The sequence below is a fragment of the Bicyclus anynana genome, chromosome 19 (assembly GCF_947172395.1).
Source record: "Bicyclus anynana chromosome 19, ilBicAnyn1.1, whole genome shotgun sequence".
Classification (NCBI taxonomy): Eukaryota; Metazoa; Arthropoda; class Insecta; order Lepidoptera; family Nymphalidae; genus Bicyclus; species Bicyclus anynana.
This window is the reverse complement of record NC_069101.1, coordinates 6,962,972-6,985,216: the sequence shown is the minus strand read 5'-3', so window position 1 is coordinate 6,985,216 and position 22,245 is coordinate 6,962,972. Positions and strand designations below refer to the sequence as shown.

Genomic DNA, 22,245 nt, shown 5'->3' with positions numbered 1-22,245 from the left:
TTGTCGTCAGGGTTCTAGCCAATGATATCTCGGTGTCGAATCTGGTTTCTTAAAAGTGGAGCTACGGGTATTATTATTGACACTTATACGTGCTGAAGTCCTACCATGTGTGCCAACCAACCTGCGACGTAAGTGGCAAGGAATCCCATCATTATCCCATTATTATATATCATCGGCAAGCAAAACTTTCAAACCAAAACACAGAGCTGATTATTCGCAACAGAATTATGCTTTATGCGGTAGTACATAGATATTTCCCCAGAAAATCTTTGTTTTAAAAATGTACTCTTGGATTTCTTGGATTGAAATTTGAAAAAAAAATTGGAAAAAAAAAACAAGGGTCTTGTGTAATTATTTGCGCGTAATTTTCAATGAAACATTAAAATGATGATTTCATAATAAATATCCGTTAATATAGGTAAATTGCACTAGTATTCTATTACGTAACTGCGAGTGATCATCGCCAAATCACCACGTGGATTAAAGCGACGTAACTTTAATCCACGTGGATCATCCACGTCACTACAACCACGTGTCCATGTGAAGGGAACCTTCCAACTTGGAGGAAAACGTGTAAACAAATGTGATGAAATCGTGAATGAGCTCTGCTCTTCTTGTATGAGTCATTCGGGATACTGTTACTCGTGCCTACATTAGTGTATATAAAGACGATGCCAACAATTCCGAATGCCAGTGTAGCTAAGCTTTCGTAAATGAAAAGGTAACATCACTTCAGATATTGCGAGGAATAGGAGGAGGTTTTCTTTATTACTAGCGGACGCCTGCGACTTCAACGCACAATCCAAACCACTGATGAAAATTAACATACAGTAGAAGTTCCGAATTAAAAACAAGCTTCATTACGTGAGGAAAAATTTTTGAAAACTCACCTAATGATAAAATTGTAAAAACAAAAAAGACCTTCGAAGCGGACGAAGTCGCGGACTAATTATAATAAATCATAGAATAATTAAAATAAATCATAGCCCTTGGTAAGAAAAAGTAGAGAAGAGAAATAAGAATGTATGAAAAAAACTCTAATTTCTTTTAAACTGGTATTCTGGTCCTTTGGAAGGTTTTACTTATACAAGTTTCATGTTTGTGACTAGACATAAATTATCAAAATTAAGTGACAAAATAATATTTATCACTTAGGTTTTAAAAGGTGGTGAAATAGACCCCTAATTTAACTTACTAAATTATATTACTAGCCTATTCCGCTTATATCGCGCAAAAAAGATTTCGTAGAACACTTAAACCTTCGTATATTTCTTTTACAAACAACGTCTTGTACTTAACAGTAGAGTCATGTAAAGTTATTGACTCAATCACTCATTGCCAACAGAGGCAGAGTTAACTTTTACGATCGTCTGGCGTGACATTTGGCGTGAAAGTTCTATTGCTTCATGGAATGCAATTTCAGGCGATACAGAATTTACAGTGATGTGTTATTTATGTGTTATTCTACAGCGATTCTGTATAAGGATAAAGTTTTTAAGTTTTTAATAAATAATTTATGCTAAGTACAATAAGAGCATTGTCATCAAAGATACATACGTATTTAAACAATTTTAGTACAATCTAACATTAGCAAGTGTTTTTAATTTGTCATCCAATATGCACATACACGAAACGACAAGGCAAATAAAGTAAAAATTATAATATATATAATGCCTATATACACGTACAATAATAATCGCTCCATTCGGAGCAATATTGGGTAATCATTATGAAGTCCACATTATTAATTAATAATAAAAAAAAACACCAAAAATGTCCCCTTTAGCACCTTACCGTATTGATAAATAGTATGGATTAGAACTAGGCATTAATTTTTACATTATCAATTTATTGTGACACAGGCAATACGCTGCCTTACACCTCTCGAAAGGTTGACATACCTTCCAACGAAATACCTAGAAAGAATATTGAGAATAATTATTTTCCTACACCCAAATCAAATGGTTAATTGATAATACATGTCAACGAAATTGAACAATATAATATGTACATTGTAAATTAAATTATTTGAAGAAATATTGCTGAAACAATTGCCGGCCATTGTTGTATTTGCAGCAAATTGCTGAACTTATTGCTCCAGTATGATCTATCTCGTGTAAGCGTACCGATATAACTGTTCTAAGCATTGTCCATTAACTGCATCTAATCCTTAGCGATCTAAGTTTGCTCAACACAAAAGCTCGTTCAGTCATTGTGCAAACAAAGATCACTGGCTTTGGTGTATCAACGGTCACGACCACGACATAGACATTTGATTCCAATGACAAGAGCTGATTATAGTCACGTCTTGTACATTAACCGTTGCAAATCATTACATTAGAAAGTGATATATATGTACAATGTACATATTCGCACATTAAGTTGTGACTCGTAACTTCATGAGAACTTTCTTTGCTTTTATTTCCAAGTCTATACGAAATCAAACATCTGATTGTCACAAACTGCACGAACCATAATCATTTCTTATTGACTAGCTACTTCGGCTTGGCGCGAATATTTATAAAGAACTAGCGGACGCCCGCGACTTCGTCCTCCCTTAGACCTCTCCAGCCTCATCGCAAAATCCGTTCTTAGTGGATACCTACTAACTATAAACTACATCCCTGCCAAATTTTGATAAATTATCTTTTTATCAATGCTGGCATTCAAGAAAATCCTTTCTCCTTAAAGTACTTCTACTCGTAGCTTTAGGGCTCAAATCCCAAACCCTCTGAAAGTGAAGCTTCTGTAACTTAAAGAACCTATATTAAGTACCTTTTGGTAGAAAGTTATACAAATCAGAAAATAAATCTAGCTGAAGAAATATTAAATAAATTAATTAATCATTATCAAACTCAACGTTAGATAGCACGTTTATTTGATTTTTTGATCGCTTATTATTAATGATATTTTACAAGTACCTCTTATTAGAAAATAAATAAACAACATTAAATAATCAAGGCAACGTAAGTTACAATGTTTTTGAGACTCATAATTTAAATCATCGTGAAAAAAGAAACTAAAGTTAAATTTTAATTCAAATATTTTAAATTGCCATACAACGTGGCAATACTGCCAGCCTTCTGGGCACTTTACCAATGATTGAAGATTCGGACGAATTCTACGACGCCTGAGTCTTTAGATATAATTTAAATTTAGTATATTTCCATTTTTAATTTTTATAATACTATGTAGTTATAGTTAGGTACCTAGTTTTAATATTATTGTAAAATTTTATAAAATTGAAATACACCAAAGTTATAAAAACTCATTACGATAAAAAACTAAAAAAAAATTATATATATAATTAAATGCTATTCATAGAAACTTAAGCAGACTTAAATTAACCAACGTAACATACGATAAGCGAGCTTAATTTGGCTTCACTTTCATTATCTGATGTCTCACACGTACACATTATAAACAATAATAAACGATTACATGTCCGTCGGCGTCGTGCGACTTTATTGCGTCATTTCCTCATTATGTTGTATGGACGTTGAAGAAGAAACCCGGTTTTGTTAGAGGACCACATTTCTTAAGCGGTAAAACGTAATGCAGTGTAAAACCTTTGCTATGTAAAGCATGTGTTATATTCATATATGCCCTTTTTAAGGCAAACGCAAACAGTATTGTTGCACTTCCTAGTGTGATGAATAGATATGCAGCAGCAATGTTGAATATAGTGTTTGTAACATTGTTTCATTGTTCTTATGCACGCCATTGACGATCAATTATTCTCACGTTTCTGCAGCACGACGACTATAACTGATCGTGCATTGGTCGCTGCGTGCTTGACGGCTCGACTTATGAAATGTCATCGTTGCCGTTTGCGCTGCAGAAACGTGAGAATAATTGACCGTCAATGGCTGACTTTAGAACATTTTTGCAGTAGGTACTAGTTGACAGACCAAGTAAAACAGAGCAATATTTTGGTAGAGCATGCAAGAAACACGTCCTTCAATACAATACGATGCCCTCTAACTGGCGATCTGATATTAATTAGTGAGGTGATATTAATTAATTGTATAGTTAGGTGTTTTAAGCCTCATGTGTCTGTTTATTTAAAAATACCGACTACCATATCTTTCAGCTCGCAACACGGCAATGCTGCTAAATTTGGAATTTATGGCGTTAATAGATATTTTCAAGACAAAAGCAACTTGTAAATATGTTTTCTGTTACAAATGCATCAACTTGGAACTCTATACGCAAATCCAGAGAGTGTTCTTAGTTGATCACCTACATGTTATAAAAGCAAAAACATCAACGTTATAAACAAAAGCTGTTATAGCACTAAATCGTATTAATCTTCTAAAAGCAAAAGCATCAATTATTATGTTATTTGCTACCACATGAACAAATCTAGATTGTCGTTATGTGTGTGGGAAGGACTCGGGAATGATAAGCAGTGAAAATTAATTAGATGTGCGAGCAGCACTGTAGTCTGAAGTTCAGGAATGCTGTTGAATTATTTTTTGTTGTTGTCTATTACATCAATCATACATCATAATAAAGGTTCGATAGGTAATAAAAGGGTATTGAATAATATCGAATGTTACGCATTAAACAAACTGGCCTCGTGAAATACGGTTCATTCACATTGTCTGTTTATAATCCGACGTAATGGTAGAGCGAGAGGGGAGTTCATCAATTCACTACGGATTTCTTAGTGCAGCTACTAGTAGGTAGCTACTTCAGCGTAGACTAAAGATTAAACAATCAAAACTGCATCATCGACTTACCAATGAATTTTCATTTCGAATAAACATAAATAAATATACAATAGTTTCGTTGCTTATTCTATTAAAATATTCAATAATCTTTTTAATATACAAAATGGAACTGACTTCAAAGACGTATTTCAGTTATTTTGATTTTAACACTAAATTACTAAACCGGTTTTCATGAAAATGAAATGGGACTAATCTGGAAGTATACTCTTTCAAAGAAAGAAAAATAATCAATATTGGTTAATAAATGACGAAGAGAGAACCTCCGCCTTTTTTGAGGTCGGTTAAAAATAACTTGAAAATTGCAGTTTAAAAAACTAAAAAACACGCTTTTAGCACATACTAAAAATTATCATTGGATTTAGGTCACGTGATAGTTTTTTTCGAATCCCATTCAGCAAACCCTTTTGTAGCCTATGTTACTACCACAATTATGACAAATTCAAAGACATCTCATATATCAAATGAGATAAAATCGTTTAGCAGTTTGGGCTGTAGGGCGTGCCAAAGAAATGGACATACATACACATATTATGAAGTACATACGTACTTGTACATACGCTCGAAAAACATTAGCCTCCTTCTGACGCAGTCGGGTAAAAATTGCTCCACTCGGAGCAATATTGGGTAATTACTATGAAGTCTACATTATAATTATTGTAGTCAAGGGCTGACTTGTAAAGAATAAAAAAAAATCAGACGTTTTAGTCTCATGTCTGCGCTTTCTAACACCGTAGCTTTAACGCAATGGTGCGAGACGGGACCGCTGTTGTCTTCCACTTGGATGGGTTCACGCATATCTATCACAGTACCTACCTACTTAAATAACTGTTATGAGAAATAATTATCATTTTTCTTGAATTTTACTAATAATTACGTAAAACTAATTATTAGGAGCATATTAAATTTGGCTGGGCAGGGAGAACTACACGAACAGTGAAGGGAAGTGTTAATCGATTTTAAAGGAGCTCCGATCGTCACAAGTCCCGGGCTCTGATCGGAGCTTTCTCTTTGCCACACGATGGACTCGGCATAAGCATGGTGAACCTATTTCAACAATTACGGCCTTGGTGATTGGTCCTATCTTTCGTACCTTCACCTTTCGCCACCTTCACCTTCACCTTCACCAAGCATAAGCTCAAGTAGTAGTACAGCTGATTTGCCATAATGCCGCATCCCGCATCCAGCCTAAAGCCTTCATCATCTGGAGTCTGGATTGACACTCCGTCATACCCAGCAGCTTACCTGATTTCATATCTTTCATGGCTCTATACATCTTATTAATTTTAGTGTTTCTCGATGTTATTCATTCTTCAGGCTTTTTTAATTTTTAGACTATAGTTATAAAACAAAAACTTATAAATAAATACGTAGTTTAATTGTGCATAAAGATTTTAATATAACTTAATAATATTCTTAAATAGGTAAATCTTGTAGTCGCTTTTTCCCACGCATCTTGGTCGTAACATTTTAAAGACATTCTTTTGTGTTTTTTTCATCCATATTTTTGTCCTTTTCCATCCTAAGCAAGCTTTATTCTCGGAACCCTTCAGACGCCGGTGTGATTTATGCCCGCCCTTCTCCTGAATGGATACGTCAAACCGCTCTTCCCAAAAGTGCCACTCGTTAGTTCCATTTTTAAATTAAAAACCGGCCAACGGAAATTGTGTCTCCGGTGTTGTCAGCACCGCGCCGTCACGATAATTCAAAAGCTTCGTGAGATTCGTTTCATTCTACCGCTTGATTGGGTTTTAGGCGGAAACGGGATTCGTTAGCGGAGAGAGGACTATGGTTTCGTAGTAATTTTTGTATCAGATCAGTGCGTCCACGGGGGCCAGGCCAGTCGGCACTTTGTTATACTCGGCGCGCACGCTGCCGCTGCCGCTGCGTTGCGTTAACGTTTAGTTCAGTCCGCATTTCGAACAAGAATAGCCGTCGGTTCAGATTGTTCTCCGCTGGAACCGGCTCATCTTATTTTGAATTAGTTCAGTAATAAAAACCATCCATTTGATTGTACGCGGCGTTAAAAAAACCGTGCAATCATTAGTGCGTCGGTACAGTAAATTTCTGCTGTATCCTGAAATTAGCGTCAATATTTTTTATCACCATATATACATACGTGATACTTTATTGATAAGAGTGAGTATACACAGATAACACCATAGCGACGCTCAGTTACATACACTTCAGTTATAAAACTCGCGTAACAATTAGTGTTAACGGATCGGACGCGTTTTCAGTTCTTGTTTTAGATACAAGCCAGTGATTGTAGTGATGTGTATGAGTGATGCGCCTGCGCCGGTGCAAGTATAGAGTGTAGCGATAGACCTATTTTCGTATCACGGAAATAAGAGCGGTAAAAGGAGCAAAAAGCATTCACTAACTAAAAACTTGAGGACGCATTACGAGAGTGTATTTTTGTCTGATGTGATTAAATGTCCGCACCGGTTGAGTGAATAGACAATATTTAGTGTATTACTACCAAAATGAAGAAAAGGACAATATCGAAACTGATTTCAATATTTGGCTCAAAGAAAGGTAGGCATATTGTTCTATTATACGATATAACCAATCAGAAACCGTGAGAGTTATGAGATCTTGTATTGTGTTTGTAATCAGCGTGTTTGATTGTTTGGGGATTTGTCACGTACCGTCAATTATTTCTCTCATAACAGCTTGTAACAAAACTCTGCCTTCTGTACAAGGTGTTGTTTGACTTACTAAAATACTTGTATAGTTTCACCCACGTAGTTCTGATTGCGGGAATAAAATATAGCCTATGACACTCACAATCATAAATAACGTGGCTTTCTAGTTGAAAAGGAATTTTGAAAATGGGTTCAATATATCCAGAGGTTATAACAAGATCATAAACTTTATAATATTAGCAATATATATTAAGACACAATCGACTGCATTTAATTTTGCAACCTCTATTATGTCTCCGAACAAATTATGGATTTTTACATCGTCACAAACGTTTCTATATTATTGCAAATTCAAACTTACCAACCTAAGCTACTGCTGTTATTATCGAATAAAAATTAGTATGTATGAAAATAGTGTCAGAATTGTACAGTTTTTGTATAAGTTAGTCTGTGTCATATATTTGTATGTCTGTATATTTGTACGGTCATATCTCAGACTATATTTAAGTCAGTTTAAGAAAATTTCAGTTTTCAATAAATTCCAAACCAAAGGGAACTGTGTACCTGTGTACGTTTCATCCGAATCGATTAAGTAATTATTGAGATATGTGTGTACCAGTCACTTAGAATACATTAATTTATAGAATACATAAAGTCCTAATAAAACTGAAATTAATATAAAAGTAATAAAAAAAATATTTTTAAAAAATTAAACCGACTGCAAAAAGGAAGAGATAAAACTTTTTACAAAGTATATATGCCACCTATTTATTGAGGTGAGTACTAGCCTTAATTTCTTGTGAACTATCCCATGGACACCCGCGTCCGCCCTTAGATTCGGCACTCTCCCAAAATACGTCCTCTCCTATCTATAAATTACCTCCCTGCCAAATTTCATATTTGTACGCAAAGAGGTTTTCGAGATTTCGTGACCTTTTGCATTTATATATTAAGATTTTTCTCATTTGAAGTCGGTTTCATTTCTTTAGATTAGGTATACTGTTTTAATGCACCTATCGAAAACATTACCCATATTAAATTTTACTTGTAAATTAATTTAAACTGCCGTCACTTAATCTATTTATATTATCACGTATTATTATCATTATATTTTATATTACATATCATTTTCTAAACATTTCTAAATTTCATATAACAAAAACATGCTACTCGTAGCTAGTTAAGTTTCACAATCTAAATTCAAGACTTAGTAACAAATTGTTAACTTAGTTAAAGGTGAAACTTATACATTATTTTTATTTTATATTGTACTGATGAGTTCTATGGTTACGACACAAACAAAAAATAAGAATACATAAACAAGACACGTAAACTTTATGGCAATCAAAACCAATTTACGCATGCGTTTTCCAATTGGCGAACCTGATTGTCACGCAATCGGCGAATCAGAATATATTGCTAATAAAGTCAATTCAGCCACAATTATAATTTCGCTAGCATTCTTTGCACGAGATAGTATTAACATATGGATGTAATGCACATTTTTACACGCGACTTAGCCCTCATTCGCACAAGAGTTTTTTTAACGGACGATAAAAAACGTTCAAATACAACAAATGCATTCCCAAGTGTATTTTCGCACGACAGCGATTTTAAAACACGACGCTTTTTTATCGAGCTGTGTTGCATTTTAAATTTTAGGCGTAGGAAATAGACTTCATTCATCTTCATACTATACTCCGCGCTACGAAACAAGTCCCGTAGAGGCGGCGCTAATGTCCTCATTGTCATTTGGTAATGGCGGTCTTATTGTCATCTGTGTAAGGCGCTGTAAATTTTAGTTCAGGTTTTAGCCGCAAGACTTCTTTCGTGGCGTGGAGTCTATACGCTACGTTTTTTAATGCATCGCTTATTTAACTCTCGTGCGAATGAAGCCTTACGCAGCTGTTATTATTTTTTTTTATTTCACTTAACGCAAACCCCGCTTGAGATGAAGAGCAGCTGCTCGCGTTTTAACGTCTAGAGTGATTTTAAAAAAGCCCCCATACATTCCCGTTTCAGTTAAAAGAAGTGCATAATTTATTGTGACATCTTCCCCATAATTAAATTTACCGCCGCGAACGTAATTGGTTACGTGATTTATATTAACTTATTGGTCAATTAAACATGCTTACTAATTTTAAACAGATTGTATTCTAATGAACTGGTTTGTGCGATCTGTTGTAGTTATTAAAATAGTTTTAGTGTGCAGTGAATAGTGAAACTTCAATGATGTTTTAATATTCTTTGTAGACTATTCTCTGCTATTTAACTGAAGTTTCACTTACGGTGTTATTAAAACCTGGGTAACTTATTTACGTAGGCAAATTTTTTAAACGATTAATAAATTATATTTATTTTTAATTTTACATAAATAAAGATTCTCTTTTAAAACTTTAATTGACAAAAAGTGTACCGTACAAAGTGAAGAATTCAATTCAGTAAAACATTAACTCATACAAAAATGACAGTGTCTTCTAATTTGGATTCTAGATGCCATTTGTGGGTAGGATTCGAAAATAATTAATTTAATGTGTTTCAGATAGCAAGGGAACGGTGACAGTTGTCATATGACGTATTATTAACGTGAATCGCGGCAAACTTTCAAGAGTGAAACGAACTGTCACCCATGCTATCTGAAAAACACTATAATTTGCGTTTCAAATACCTGTGATTTTTAACTCTTATAACGCGTCGTCAGTTACATGACTGAACAACTCGACACTCGTATTATACACTCGGCCGAGATAACCTAGACAGTTAAGTTAGCATAAAGCTGATGATAAGCACGTGTGCTATAGTGTGATATTAGTCGGCGATGTTTACGTGAGTTGTTTTCTGTTCAGTGTCCCAGATAACGCGTTGAACGCTACAAGTTTCAGTGTTTGAGACGTTTATAATCGTTTTACAATGCTTGCTTGCTTTTGTGTTCCACGGAAACAAGGTGAGATCATTTAATAGTACTTTTATATAATTTTCTACATATTTTATTTTACTAAAAATTAAAAAAAGTCTCATAAGAATGTGTATTGAAATTAGATAATAAATATTCAATCAATGTCAATGTACCTACTGTAAAGTGTAAAAGATAACATTTGCTCAAGTTATGTTTCACGTAATTTAATCTTTATTGTGGATGTCAGTTTGTTCAGTTTGTCTGAAATCGCATTAAAGTAAATGTAACAAAACTTAAAAATGTATTTGTATACCCAATGCATTTTTCGGAGGTTAATTTGCGTTGGATTTCGTTAGGTTAGTTACGACTTGCGAGTAAGATAATTGGGTCAGTATTGGTTTTTTTTATTGTTTCACGATTGTACAAGATGAGGAAAAATTAATTTGTTTTTATATTTATGGCACTTATCAAAATTACATAGATAAAGAGGATTGTGTAAGAGGGGCTACGTAAAAACCAAACACAGCTATCCATGTTTTTTTCCTAGAAACCGTATGCGAAACGAAAACCTGACCGGTTTTTACTTGGAATGAAATATTATAATGATGATTAAAATGAAACATGTACCTATAGGTAGTGTTCAATAAATAGATATACCGCGATTAAAGTTCAATTAGTAGTTAATTGCCCACATAATTTGTAATGCCTATACATGTCTGGTTAACATGTGCATATGTACATTTTTTTTCTGCGTCTCCTATAAAAATGGTTGAGGTGTCATTCATGTCAGGTCTTTGAAAAATCAAAATAAAATCTTTATCGTTGACGGTAGTTTGTTTTGCTATGTCTTGAAATTATTTTGTATTTTTCAGATTTTTAAATCAATATAAATATACTCGAAAAAATGAAAATTTCTGATCATTTGCCGCATCCACGACACTAGTTATTTAATGCCTGACAAATGCAAATATAAACTAAGGTCATAACGAGCACGTTAAGTCGATTGTATACACAGGTTTCAAAACATCCATTTGTATATTTTTATACTTTTATGTTAATTTATCTATGTGTGGACATAGTTTCGACATGATATTTGATTTGATTTACGAAAGTCTACCGTTTTTTAGAGACTCGGAGTGAAAAACATAACCTATAAACTCGAGTAGTAGGTACCTATACTATGTACTATCTATATGGTTTTTACACATTAATTAAAACTTGAGGAACAACCAGTTTTACTCATTCACTGAGAAAAAACAAGGAAATTGATACACGCTCGTGTTTTTTTAAAGTAAATTATTTTGTTAAGACACCTTTGTTTCGATGTTTGGATCAAACTTCTTCTGCCCTAACATACACTGCTGAACATATTTTAAAGAATTTTGGTGTTGGTGACCAACAGTGGCGTGCACAAAGTTTTTAACTAATGTATGCACTATTTGCCAAAAATGTTAAATTCCTTTTCAACACTGGTCTGTAATGATTAAAGTAGGCAGCAGCAGCGAGGAATCTAAACAACCCGGTTCCTAGCGGGTTACCTTTTAAAAATGCATACATACTTAGGGTACATATTTATAATTATAATTTATTTTATACGCTCCAAATAGGTATATAGTATTACCTCAGCATTTCTGCAATCTTTCCAAAAAATGTTACCTATTACAAAATTTCGAGACTTCGCTACTGGTAGGCAGTGCATTTTTGCATCTATGAAGTGTACTCCACTGGTGACCATTCAAACATGTTGGTTGTTTGGTGATCTAAAAATACAATGCCCGTTCGGCCATCAATGGAATGAAAGGCTCCAGGAATGTAGTGAGATGTAACTAAACGTAAAATGGTAAAACTGTGCATATTTGCGGCCACTTTAATAGCAGGGTTCGGATTAATTTTATCGGTGTTTTGTAGTCGGTCCAATTTAGGCCCAAAAAAAATTATAAGACTAAGTCCTCATTCGCACGAGACTTTTTTAACGGACGTTAGAAAAGCGTTCAAATGTAGTATGAAGTTGAATGAAGGTCTATTTTTAACGCCCAAAATTGAAAATGCAACACTGCTCGGAAAAAGCGTCGTTTTTTAAAAACGCTGTCATGTGAACATATACTTTGGGGAATGCATTTGTTGTATTTTCTTTAGTGTGTGTGTGGGCTTAGTGCCTATTATATATTTGCTGGAATTTTCCACAGACAACTATTTAGATAATGAATTTGGAAATTAGGAATGTAAACGTTCAACAACAAGCTATTCACGTCACGTTTCAAATTTCAATTCAAATGCAAACACGGTTGGCGTTTTTAAAGTAGCTATTTTTATACAGTACATGGTAACAATCATTTTGTCATCGTTCATCAATTATTATTATTACTGGTTCTTATGTAAAGTAATATAATAACAATTGTAAGCGAAAAACAATGAATGATGATTACCCGTATGTATGCGTATTTACACTAATGTATTCGTAACAAGTACTTAGCCTTACAATTGATAAAGCTATAGCATATAATTTGCAGATAGTCTTTTCTTATATTACTTACTAGCTGACGCCGCGCGGCTTCACCCGCGTGGTTCCCGTTCCTGTAGGAATACGGGAATAATGTATAGTCTATAGCTTTTCTCGATTAATGGGCTATCTAACACTGAAAGAATTTTTCAAATCGGACCAGTAGTTCCTGAGATTAACGCGTTCAACCAAACAAACAAATAAACTCTTCAGCTTTTTAATATTAACTATAAATTATTAAATCCATAGACAATTATTCAATCGATATCTACCAGAGATACTTTACTCTAAGATATATCAGTCAGCGTTCCTTACTTCGCAAATCTCTCAGGCACAATTACTAGTGCTGTGGTTCTTAATCTTCTTTAAGAGAAGTCCTGAGTTCGATTCCCAGCTCAAGACAGTCAGTCAATTTCCAATTTGGTTAGGTCTGGTCTGGTGGTAGACATTGGCCGTGGCTATTTACTACCCTACTGGAAAAGATGTAGCACCAAGCAACTGAGCGTTCCGCTACGATATCGCGTAGAAACCGTCAGAGTAGTAAGCCCGCTTCTATCTAAGACTGCATCATCACTTACCATCAGGTGAGGCTGCAGTCAAGGGCTAACTAGTCAAACTGTGGTGGCCATGGAAAGTCTATATACGAGTAGGTTACAGGTTTAAAAGTCCAGATCATCAATTTTCGATGTCATGAGGAATCATGTCTCCATTCACCATACCTTCGTGGCAACTCTTGCTAAAAACCCTCTAAAAATAATTCTCTTAATAAAATTTTCAACGGTTTTTAGAAGGATCGCCGCGAAGTGTAGTGACGAGCAATTGGGAACATGATTTCTAGTACTACGCCGAGGAAAATTAAACAAAAATACGTGTGACACTTTTTGAAGGTTTGGAGCTGGACCTTCCAAAGCCATCACAAATCCTATAGTTGTCTACCGTATTATATCTTTGGTAGGCTAACAAGCAGCTTTTATAAAATACCCACTTAGTTCCCATTCCCATGAGAATGCGAAGATAAAATATAAGCTATGTTACTCCCTGATAATAAAGCTTTCTATTGATGAACTTTTTTTTAAATCGGTCCAGTAGTTTTGAGTTTATTCGTGACAAACAAATCTTTCCTCTTTAAATACTATCATAGGGTCTTTTTCTGTATAGGTATTTATTATGGTTTTGTAAAATTTTTGCTTTCACTGTTTTTAATACGATACGCCATACATTAAGTATTAAATTTCATACATAATATGAAATCGCGAGCTCGGCAGCGCAGCCAACGTGAACGCAGATTTCTATTGGTCTATTGGATACATGATTCAGATGCTTTCACTCCACTGATATAATTTTTCAGCTTGTTTCATATTCTATGCAAAAGTGATAGTTAACGACAAATATATCTACAAGATTTGTGTATCTTCTGCTGCGCGGAATATTTTACTTCCCATTTCTTCTACAACTAAGCACAATAGTGCAAAGGTTGGTGTGATCGATATCGATGATCTCCTTCTTTGGGATGTTTTTAAGGATTTAAAGTTGATCCAATACACAGCTTTATTGGGTATTTATAATAATATTAAGTTCTTATTAATAATAAATAAGCCGTTTATTCCATATTTACATTTACATTTCTAAATTACATTTCAAAAGTTGTTAGTAGTTTGTTAGCAAGTTTTCTTAAATTATATTAGTAATATTAGTTAGTAAGTTCTTATTAAATATGGACCCATGAAAGGGTAAAGGCCTCCCCCATCTTCTTCCACAACTCCCTGTCTTTGCCAGATTTCATCCATTCGTTTCCGGCTATCTGAATAAAGCCCACCGTCTGATTGGTCTTCTTACATTTCTTTTTCCTAATGGACCTTTCCATCGTGTTGTTTCAATAGTCCATCTTTTGTCCACATATCTTGAGATGTGGCTGGCCCATTTCAATTTAAGTGTGAGTGCATGGATAAGAGCATCACTTTAGTTTTTTGTCTGATGGTGACATTCTTCACTTTATGAATTTTCCTAATCTTCAACATGCTTCTTTCCATTGCTCTCTGAGTACATTTAATTTGTTGTTTTGCTTTTTTGTAAATATCCAGGTCTGGCAACCGTATAGTAAGCATGGTAAAATACACGAATCGAAAGTTCTTATTAATATAACCTAGTAATCTTTAAGAAAAATATTATTACAAATTAATAGTTGAATGAAGGTTTTTTAGCACCATAGCCTGTGAAAGACCCTTACAGCTATTAGTAGGTACCTAATAAACGTCCATCGGTTCAGATCAGTGGCGTAGCGTGTCTTAGAGGGGTCCTGTATCACTATTAATTACGGGGCCCAAATATAGGGTAAAAATTTCTCACAACAGAAACAAAAATGTTTGACTAAAATAAATATGATAAAGACGTACCGCCAAGCGATTTAGCGTTCCGATACGATGTCGTGTAGAAACCGAAAAGGAGTGTGGATTTTCATCTTCCTCCTAACAAGTTAGCCCGCTTCCATCTTAGATTGCATCATCACTTACCATCAGGTGACATTGTAGTCAAGAGCTAACTTGTAAAGAATAAAATATATATATATATATATATATATATATATGACAGCGACTTAACTAAGTAGGATATTTCAATTTATGGGCTCACGCTTTAAATTTGGGAAAATGAGGTTTTCCCAAGTTTAAAGCAGCTTTTATATACGCCCTTTTTCCACCAGATTCAGTGAGATTGTGGATTACACTTTACTAATTTTCGCTTTTACACGTAAGGGGCCCCTGCAGTCCGGGGGCCCCGTATCATTGATACGGCGGTAGCTACGACCCTGGTTCAGATGACGATAGATGTATTATGTGAATTCAACAAAACAATTACAGTGGATACAATTTGTAGTCTTAGATAGTATATCTATTCGTAGATAGTGGTAAAGTACTTATCTTAATTGCTATGCTGTCATGAACTTTTAGCTAAGCGCTCGAAATTATAAGTTCGACACACATGTCTGACCTTTGTTTATGTAAGAAGCGTGAATGGGTCGTGTAAGCTCTGTGGCATTCTGTTGTCTGAGTACGTTTTTCTCACGAGTCTTTCATATAGGTATATGCGGTTAGAGTAACCTTTCTGAAGAAAGTGTCCGACATTGTCTAATAGACATTAATGTCTAAAACAACATGAGAGAATCTTTCTCACGTTAGCATATAGATTGACCGCAAGAATGAAATTGTGCGGTTTAGTTACAATGTGTGGACTGTATTAAATTACTAGAATTTGAACGAGGATTGTCAATCAATTTCATGTCAGTAGACCATTGAAGAATAAGACATTTCTGTAATAAGAATTGTTTTATCATAAAGTGTACCTATGAACTTTTTTTTGTATCCCTAATAACTATAAGCAAAATTTCATGATGATGCGTTAAACCTAAACAGTAAGCACGTAACTAAGTCGTGAAAGCGTATTAAACCAATAAACTCAACATTCTCATTTGTAATAAAGTTATAACTAGCGGAAGCCCGTGACTTCGTCCTTGTGGAATTCAGTTTTTCACAAATCCCACGGGAACCATAGATTTTTCCGGGATGAAAGTAGCCTATGTATTAATCCAGAGTGAAATCTATTTCCATTCCAAATTTCAGCCAAATCGCTTCAGTAGCCGCTGCGTAAAGCAGGAACAAACATACACACACACACACACAAACAACAACCTTTCCCCTTTAGTGTGATTGTTATATTTTTGTGTTTTGTATTTGTATTTGCCTGCTATTTAGATAATTACAAAGGGTCAAAGGATTTACTTTCTTACTATACAGTGTTAATTCTCTATACTCGTAGGTAGTGCTTATAGCTACTTTCAGGTCAATTGCATATATTGCAATGAAAGATGCTACTGGTAGCATTAAATAAATAAATCTTCAACCTATTTCAAATCTTATTAAACCGGTTTTTGCTAGTAATATATGCTATTAAAACATCATGTAACCGAGATAACTAAATATCAATTTGTTCATATATTTGTTTGATTTCCTTCCTCGTACCATTGAGTAATTTCGTCAATAGGGATTAATTTCATGGTGACGTTGTCATTTTGTTCTGGGTATGAGATATCACTGAGTATAATATTTCTTTGTTTCTGGTGATTGGATCTCATATCGATATCATGGAGTTATCGAAACTTTCTAGTTATTTAATGTCTCTGTATTTTATTACTTTTGTAAAACTGATACATAGCGCCGTTTGAACGTTGTAGATCTTTTTGATAAAATATCATCTTTAGACGTCTGGAACACAAATTCAAGTTTCATAATTTATTTTAAATAATGGTTTCTATTTACTTATTTGTGATACAAAATATTGTATGTACACTTCTTCATATATCTCATTCAATAATTAAAACAATTCTCCAGTATATAGGAGCTACATTCGTTTGCATTCGAGGGCTTCCGTTTGATTTTTTTTAAAGTGGCATTGTTTTTGGATTATTATTTCTTGGCATTTGTTTTCTGACTGTATTTATCATGATTATTTGTACGTACTTCATCATCCGTTGTTGAATCTCACAAAAATATATCCTAATATAGTGGTATGCAATAATGTCTCCAAGATTCATTCATTTCCTTAAGCAACAATAAGCGTATGTTTAAGGAATAAATAGAAGTATATTAAATTCATCGATCTCTTATTAAAAGTGGATGCACAATCAGGGACCAAAAATGCCCCCACTCACTGAGTGTCAAACACAAGTTCTTGGCACTCAATTCAAGTAGTGGCATTTCAAAATTCAACCTTAAACTCAATACTTAAAGATGAATCTGCTCTGAATTTGGGATTTTATTAAATATTGGGCTGTATTTAAAGGCCATTAGGTATAATTTTCTGTACCAATAATTCTAAAACTGGCAAAGCAAAATTGGCCAGTTTTTAAGTGAAATTTTCTACATGATAGTGCGTGCTTTTATTATACGATCAATGATTACATTACATTAAAATAAATAGTGGAAGAACTTGCTTAGCAATTTGCTATGTACTCGCAATTAACTATTCATTGCTACAGTTATAAATTCATCACAAAACTACAAGGTGAATAAACTTATTCATTTGCAATTTTATTGTTGACGTTATTAGATATAGTTACCAAGTAATTGTCTTTATTAGTTGAACGGTAACGTTTTCTCTAGCGGAATAGTTGATTGAATCTAATAGTAGCTCTTTTTATGAAGCATTGTCCAAACTTGCTTGTCATCGTCTATTTTTTAATTTAGCACAATTGAAGTCATTTACAAGACCATCTAAGTAAGTAGGATTATTACACTTTTTTACAGTAGGCTTTTCTACATGGATGAATGATTCTTTGTGAGTCGATCAGAAGTGTTGATGAATTCAATATATTAAGAGTCATTTTGTTTACATCACTCCTTTGTCCCTCCGATGTCATTGTTTCACATATATTTTTTGTACCTACTAATTATGCAAAACGGAATTTATTGCATTTAAATAACTACTAGGCTTGATTCCTATCTATTTGAAATTGAATTTAAAAACAAATAATTTACTTAACATATTATTTACGAGTAGGTAAGTTTCTCTAAGCACACTCGGCGGTTTTACCCACGTGAGAATACGGGGGTAAAAAATGTAGATTATGACACACACAAATAATGTGACTTTTTAGTGGTGAAAGAATTTTTCTAAATCGATTCTGTAGATCCAGAGATTACCCCCGAAACACTACAAACTTTACTTCTTTATGATATTTAGTATACTTAGATTTTAAAATTGTCTTAAGAGACACCTAACTGTTAATACGAAATAAAATTATATTTATCTACGAACAATACAATACTTAGGGTGGAACTTTCCCTCGTCTTCAGTACCAGGTATTGCCCAGTACAGGCGCCCCTCGTAATGACGTGTTGTCTTCATCTCTATAAACACGTTTTTACTCCGTTTTGATGTTTGAAAGTAAATTTTTTTTTTGCATTGAATCAATTTTGCATTTTTATTATTGATGGCTTGGGATCCGCTTGAGCGAGTGCATTTCACCCTTTTGAGTCTTTTGTATTCTCCCCTACACTTTTAATCTATTTAAATATTGTCCCGCCTTCCATATTTATTAACTGTATATATATTTTAGTAGTATGTACTATATACCTATATTTTAACTTGGAATACAACAAAAATGTCTAACAAACTTTCAAGTCTGGCAAGTTCGTTGATGACACTCCCATGATATGCGGGCAAAAGGGGAAAGACTGCGCGGGTGTGAAATCGTGCGTGCGGGAAAATGAGGTGCATCAGTCGTGGGTTTTCAGTCATCGCTACACGCCCCCGGCCCACGCGCAGTATCGGGAGTGTTACAAACTACGTTCCAAAGCTATAGGTTGATGTTGAATAGTTTGAGAATATTTGATAAGGTGTTTTAATTTAAAAAACAGCTATGAGTATTTGTGGATCTTAACGGATTGAAACATTCAAAAGAAGTTCATGTTGTAATCCAATCTCCTCACAATAAAAAAACAATGGTCAAAAGAACGAATACCAGTATAATGACTATCTATAGGCAAATTAAATTTTCACCTTCGTAATGATAGACCATTCACAGATGACACTTGAGATATGGTGGTCAAAATCATTATCGGAAGTATCGAAAAATTTCTATACCTTTCTATAGATTGTACAGGCCGACGCTGGTTTGAGATTGTAATTAAAAATAGAAAGACGACATAAATACTATAAAATCTTGCGAGATAAATTGTAAATACCTAATTTTTCGACAATCTTCTTCGTATCGAGTTGTCGTAATTTATTTTTCAGTGTGTTACCCGCTAGGTACTTACTGTTAATAGTGAAAGTACTATCTGATATCTATTTTTATTTATAACAAGATTATAATTATTAAGATAATAACCAAGCTCGACTGTGGCTTTTATTATTGTATAGAAACCCGCTTACAATAAGACCTTTGAGCTAAACGCTGGAGCTTCGCATACTAGTTGCAAAGAGACGAATTTTAACACTTCCTATGAAATAATTTAGCTTTATTTATAGTTCATTACATTGATTATCTGTATTTGTGTATAGTTCCAAGAAACGATGTTTACTGAACTGTCCAAAAATACTTGTATTTCCTATTTCAACAAGCGAGAACACAGGTTTCTCGTTTAATGAATTGTTAACAGGAGAGATTGTTGGTTTTGTTTCACCGGTTTCTTGTATTGTATTCTTTGATGTGTTCAGAGTCGGGGTCAGACAGTGGGCCGCTCATTTAAACACTCCATGTAAAACCTGCTGCAATTTATGTTCACGGCACGCGTGAGCGATGAGCCGCGCATCATAATTGGATATAAATGCTCTTTAGTATTGGGAGCGGCGAATATCTTCTTGGAAAGGCGATAATTGGTAAAATCCTGCACACGGTCAGCCTTTACAAGTACCTTTTGTTTTGTCTTATTAGCTGTAGCCCAGTGGATATGACCACTGCCTTTGGTTCGTAGGAGTAAATTTGTTTTGGAGGTTAGGTTTTGCATTTTCAGAAATTAAATATCATGTGCCCTACAAAATGTAAATGAAAACATCGTGCGGGAACCTACTTGAGAATTTTCTCACGTGTGTGATGTCTTCCAATCCACATTAGGCCAGCGCCGTGGTGTACTATTAACCTCTCCTCTTATTCTAATATACTCTCTCGTGCTCAACACTAAACCGAGTATGGGTTGTTAATAAGGATGGTGATTCTTATGTGGCCATGAGCTTCAGCATAGTCTAAAAGAAGCAGGTTACTGAGTTTCATTTTCATCATTTGAATGTCTACTAAACACGCACATTTATTTTCAGCACAATTTCATATTTTTTTATCATAAACGCTTGGCAACTTGTCTGAGCACTCCACGACTCCACGTTTTTGTCATGTATTCATAGAATGTGTTACTTACACCTTCCAAAATCGCATATGAAATGCGAAAAGAAATCTCTAAAAGTACCTAGATAAATGACAATTTTGTGACTCTCGTTTCGTGTATGCTGTGTGGTTGTGATCTTTCAAAGTTTGTATTGATTGGTGATAAAAAATGGTTAATAATGAATTGATCCGATCGTGTTAATATTGTTAATGCTAAAGGAACTATGTATGTTTTGTCGAACCGATGAGTTTAATACGAAGTCAGGTCCTTAGATGATCCTGTTTAATAAATAATTTTTCACTTTCCTATTATTAATAAAATTGCTATACCGTGTCAAGAAGATATTTAAATCAAGTTTGCCATTACTACGACCTTTGGCGTGACCTTACTTGAAACGGGTTCTCGGTTATATTTTACAAAATTCTTGTTATTTTTTATCGTTACAATATATCTACAAGTAATTTAACTTATAATTATAAAGGCATCGTGCCGTTCAAGGTCGTAGACGTAAAGCCGGTTTATGTTTGAATGAAATTTCTTAGTAATGTATAGTGCATTACATAATCTTGGACGATAAAGGTGTGTCGCATCAACAAAACCGGAATAGGTTGTCGTCGATGTTATTAAAGAAAGGAAGCGGCTACTCAATGTCGAGTTTGGACCTATTTACGGAATACCAAATTAGGAAGACTTGAACTTAACATTGCCGACATATAACTTCGATTATCATATTGTTTGTTTATAAAGAAATGTGGTGATACAAGTAGGTTCTACAACCTGTAAAAGTTTGCCTTCTTTTATTCTTCTTCTTCTTAGAGTGCCTCTCCGACTAGCGAAGGTTGGCAATCAGTTTCTTGAACTCGTCGTCTCTATCCTTCGCGAGGCGAAATAATTGTGCGGCGCTCGCGATCCCGGTCCCCTCTCTGATGTTTCTCAGCCAAGACTTCTTCCTGCCACCAACAACACCTCTTCTACCAGCAACCTTTCCCATCAAGATGAACTATAGAAGATCTCTCGTGTGCAGCACGTGCCCTAGATACGCGACTTTTCTCGTCTTGACGGTCTGCAAAAGTTCACGCTTCTGATTGACGCGTCGCAGAAATTCGGCATTCGTCACTTTGTGAGTCCAACCGATAGTCCAAATGATTATTCTTTTATAACTCGTATTTTAATAACTAAAAAGATGAAGTTTTAGAGTTAGTGCTGCCAAGACGCTGCGAATGCACGTTTCTTGTTTTCAAACAATTTTATTACAGAACACCTAATTTAGGTATGTTTTAATTCTCATTATTCTATTGAACTAAGTAAGCCGTGATAGTCCAGTGGATATGACCTCTACCTTCAATTCGGAGCGTGTAGGTTCGAATCTGGTCCTCCAATTTTTCAGTTACCTATGTGCATATATGTACAGAACACCTAATTTAGGTATGTTTTAATTCTCATTATTATATTGAACTAAGTAAGCCGTGATAGTCCAGAGGATATACTCTTAACTCTTAAGAATACTTTCGATTCGGAGCGCGTAGGTTCGATTCCGGTCCTCCTATCTTTCAGTTTAAACGGTGAAAGAAAATATCGCGAGAATTTTATATTC

At 34.5% G+C, this 22,245-nt stretch overlaps 1 protein-coding gene across 6 annotated transcripts in view; it reads left to right on the top strand.

The window, feature by feature from the left end:
• LOC112049011 (homeobox protein 2) overlaps window positions 1-22,245 on the top strand; it is a 45,759-nt gene that overhangs the window by 5,973 nt on the left and 17,541 nt on the right. Inside the window, exon 1 of one of the 6 annotated variants that reach the window (XM_024086775.2) lies at window positions 6,196-7,271. The exons of 1 other annotated variant lie outside the window; for it this stretch is intronic. In XM_024086775.2, coding sequence (XP_023942543.2) covers window positions 7,220-7,271 — 52 coding nt within the window. In that variant the 5' untranslated portion in view covers window positions 6,196-7,219. Of the gene's footprint in view, window positions 1-6,195; window positions 7,272-10,068; window positions 10,326-22,245 lie in introns of those variants that run through there. 4 more of the 6 variants (XM_024086770.2, XM_024086740.2, XM_024086747.2 and 1 more) reach the window with 4 other exon arrangements.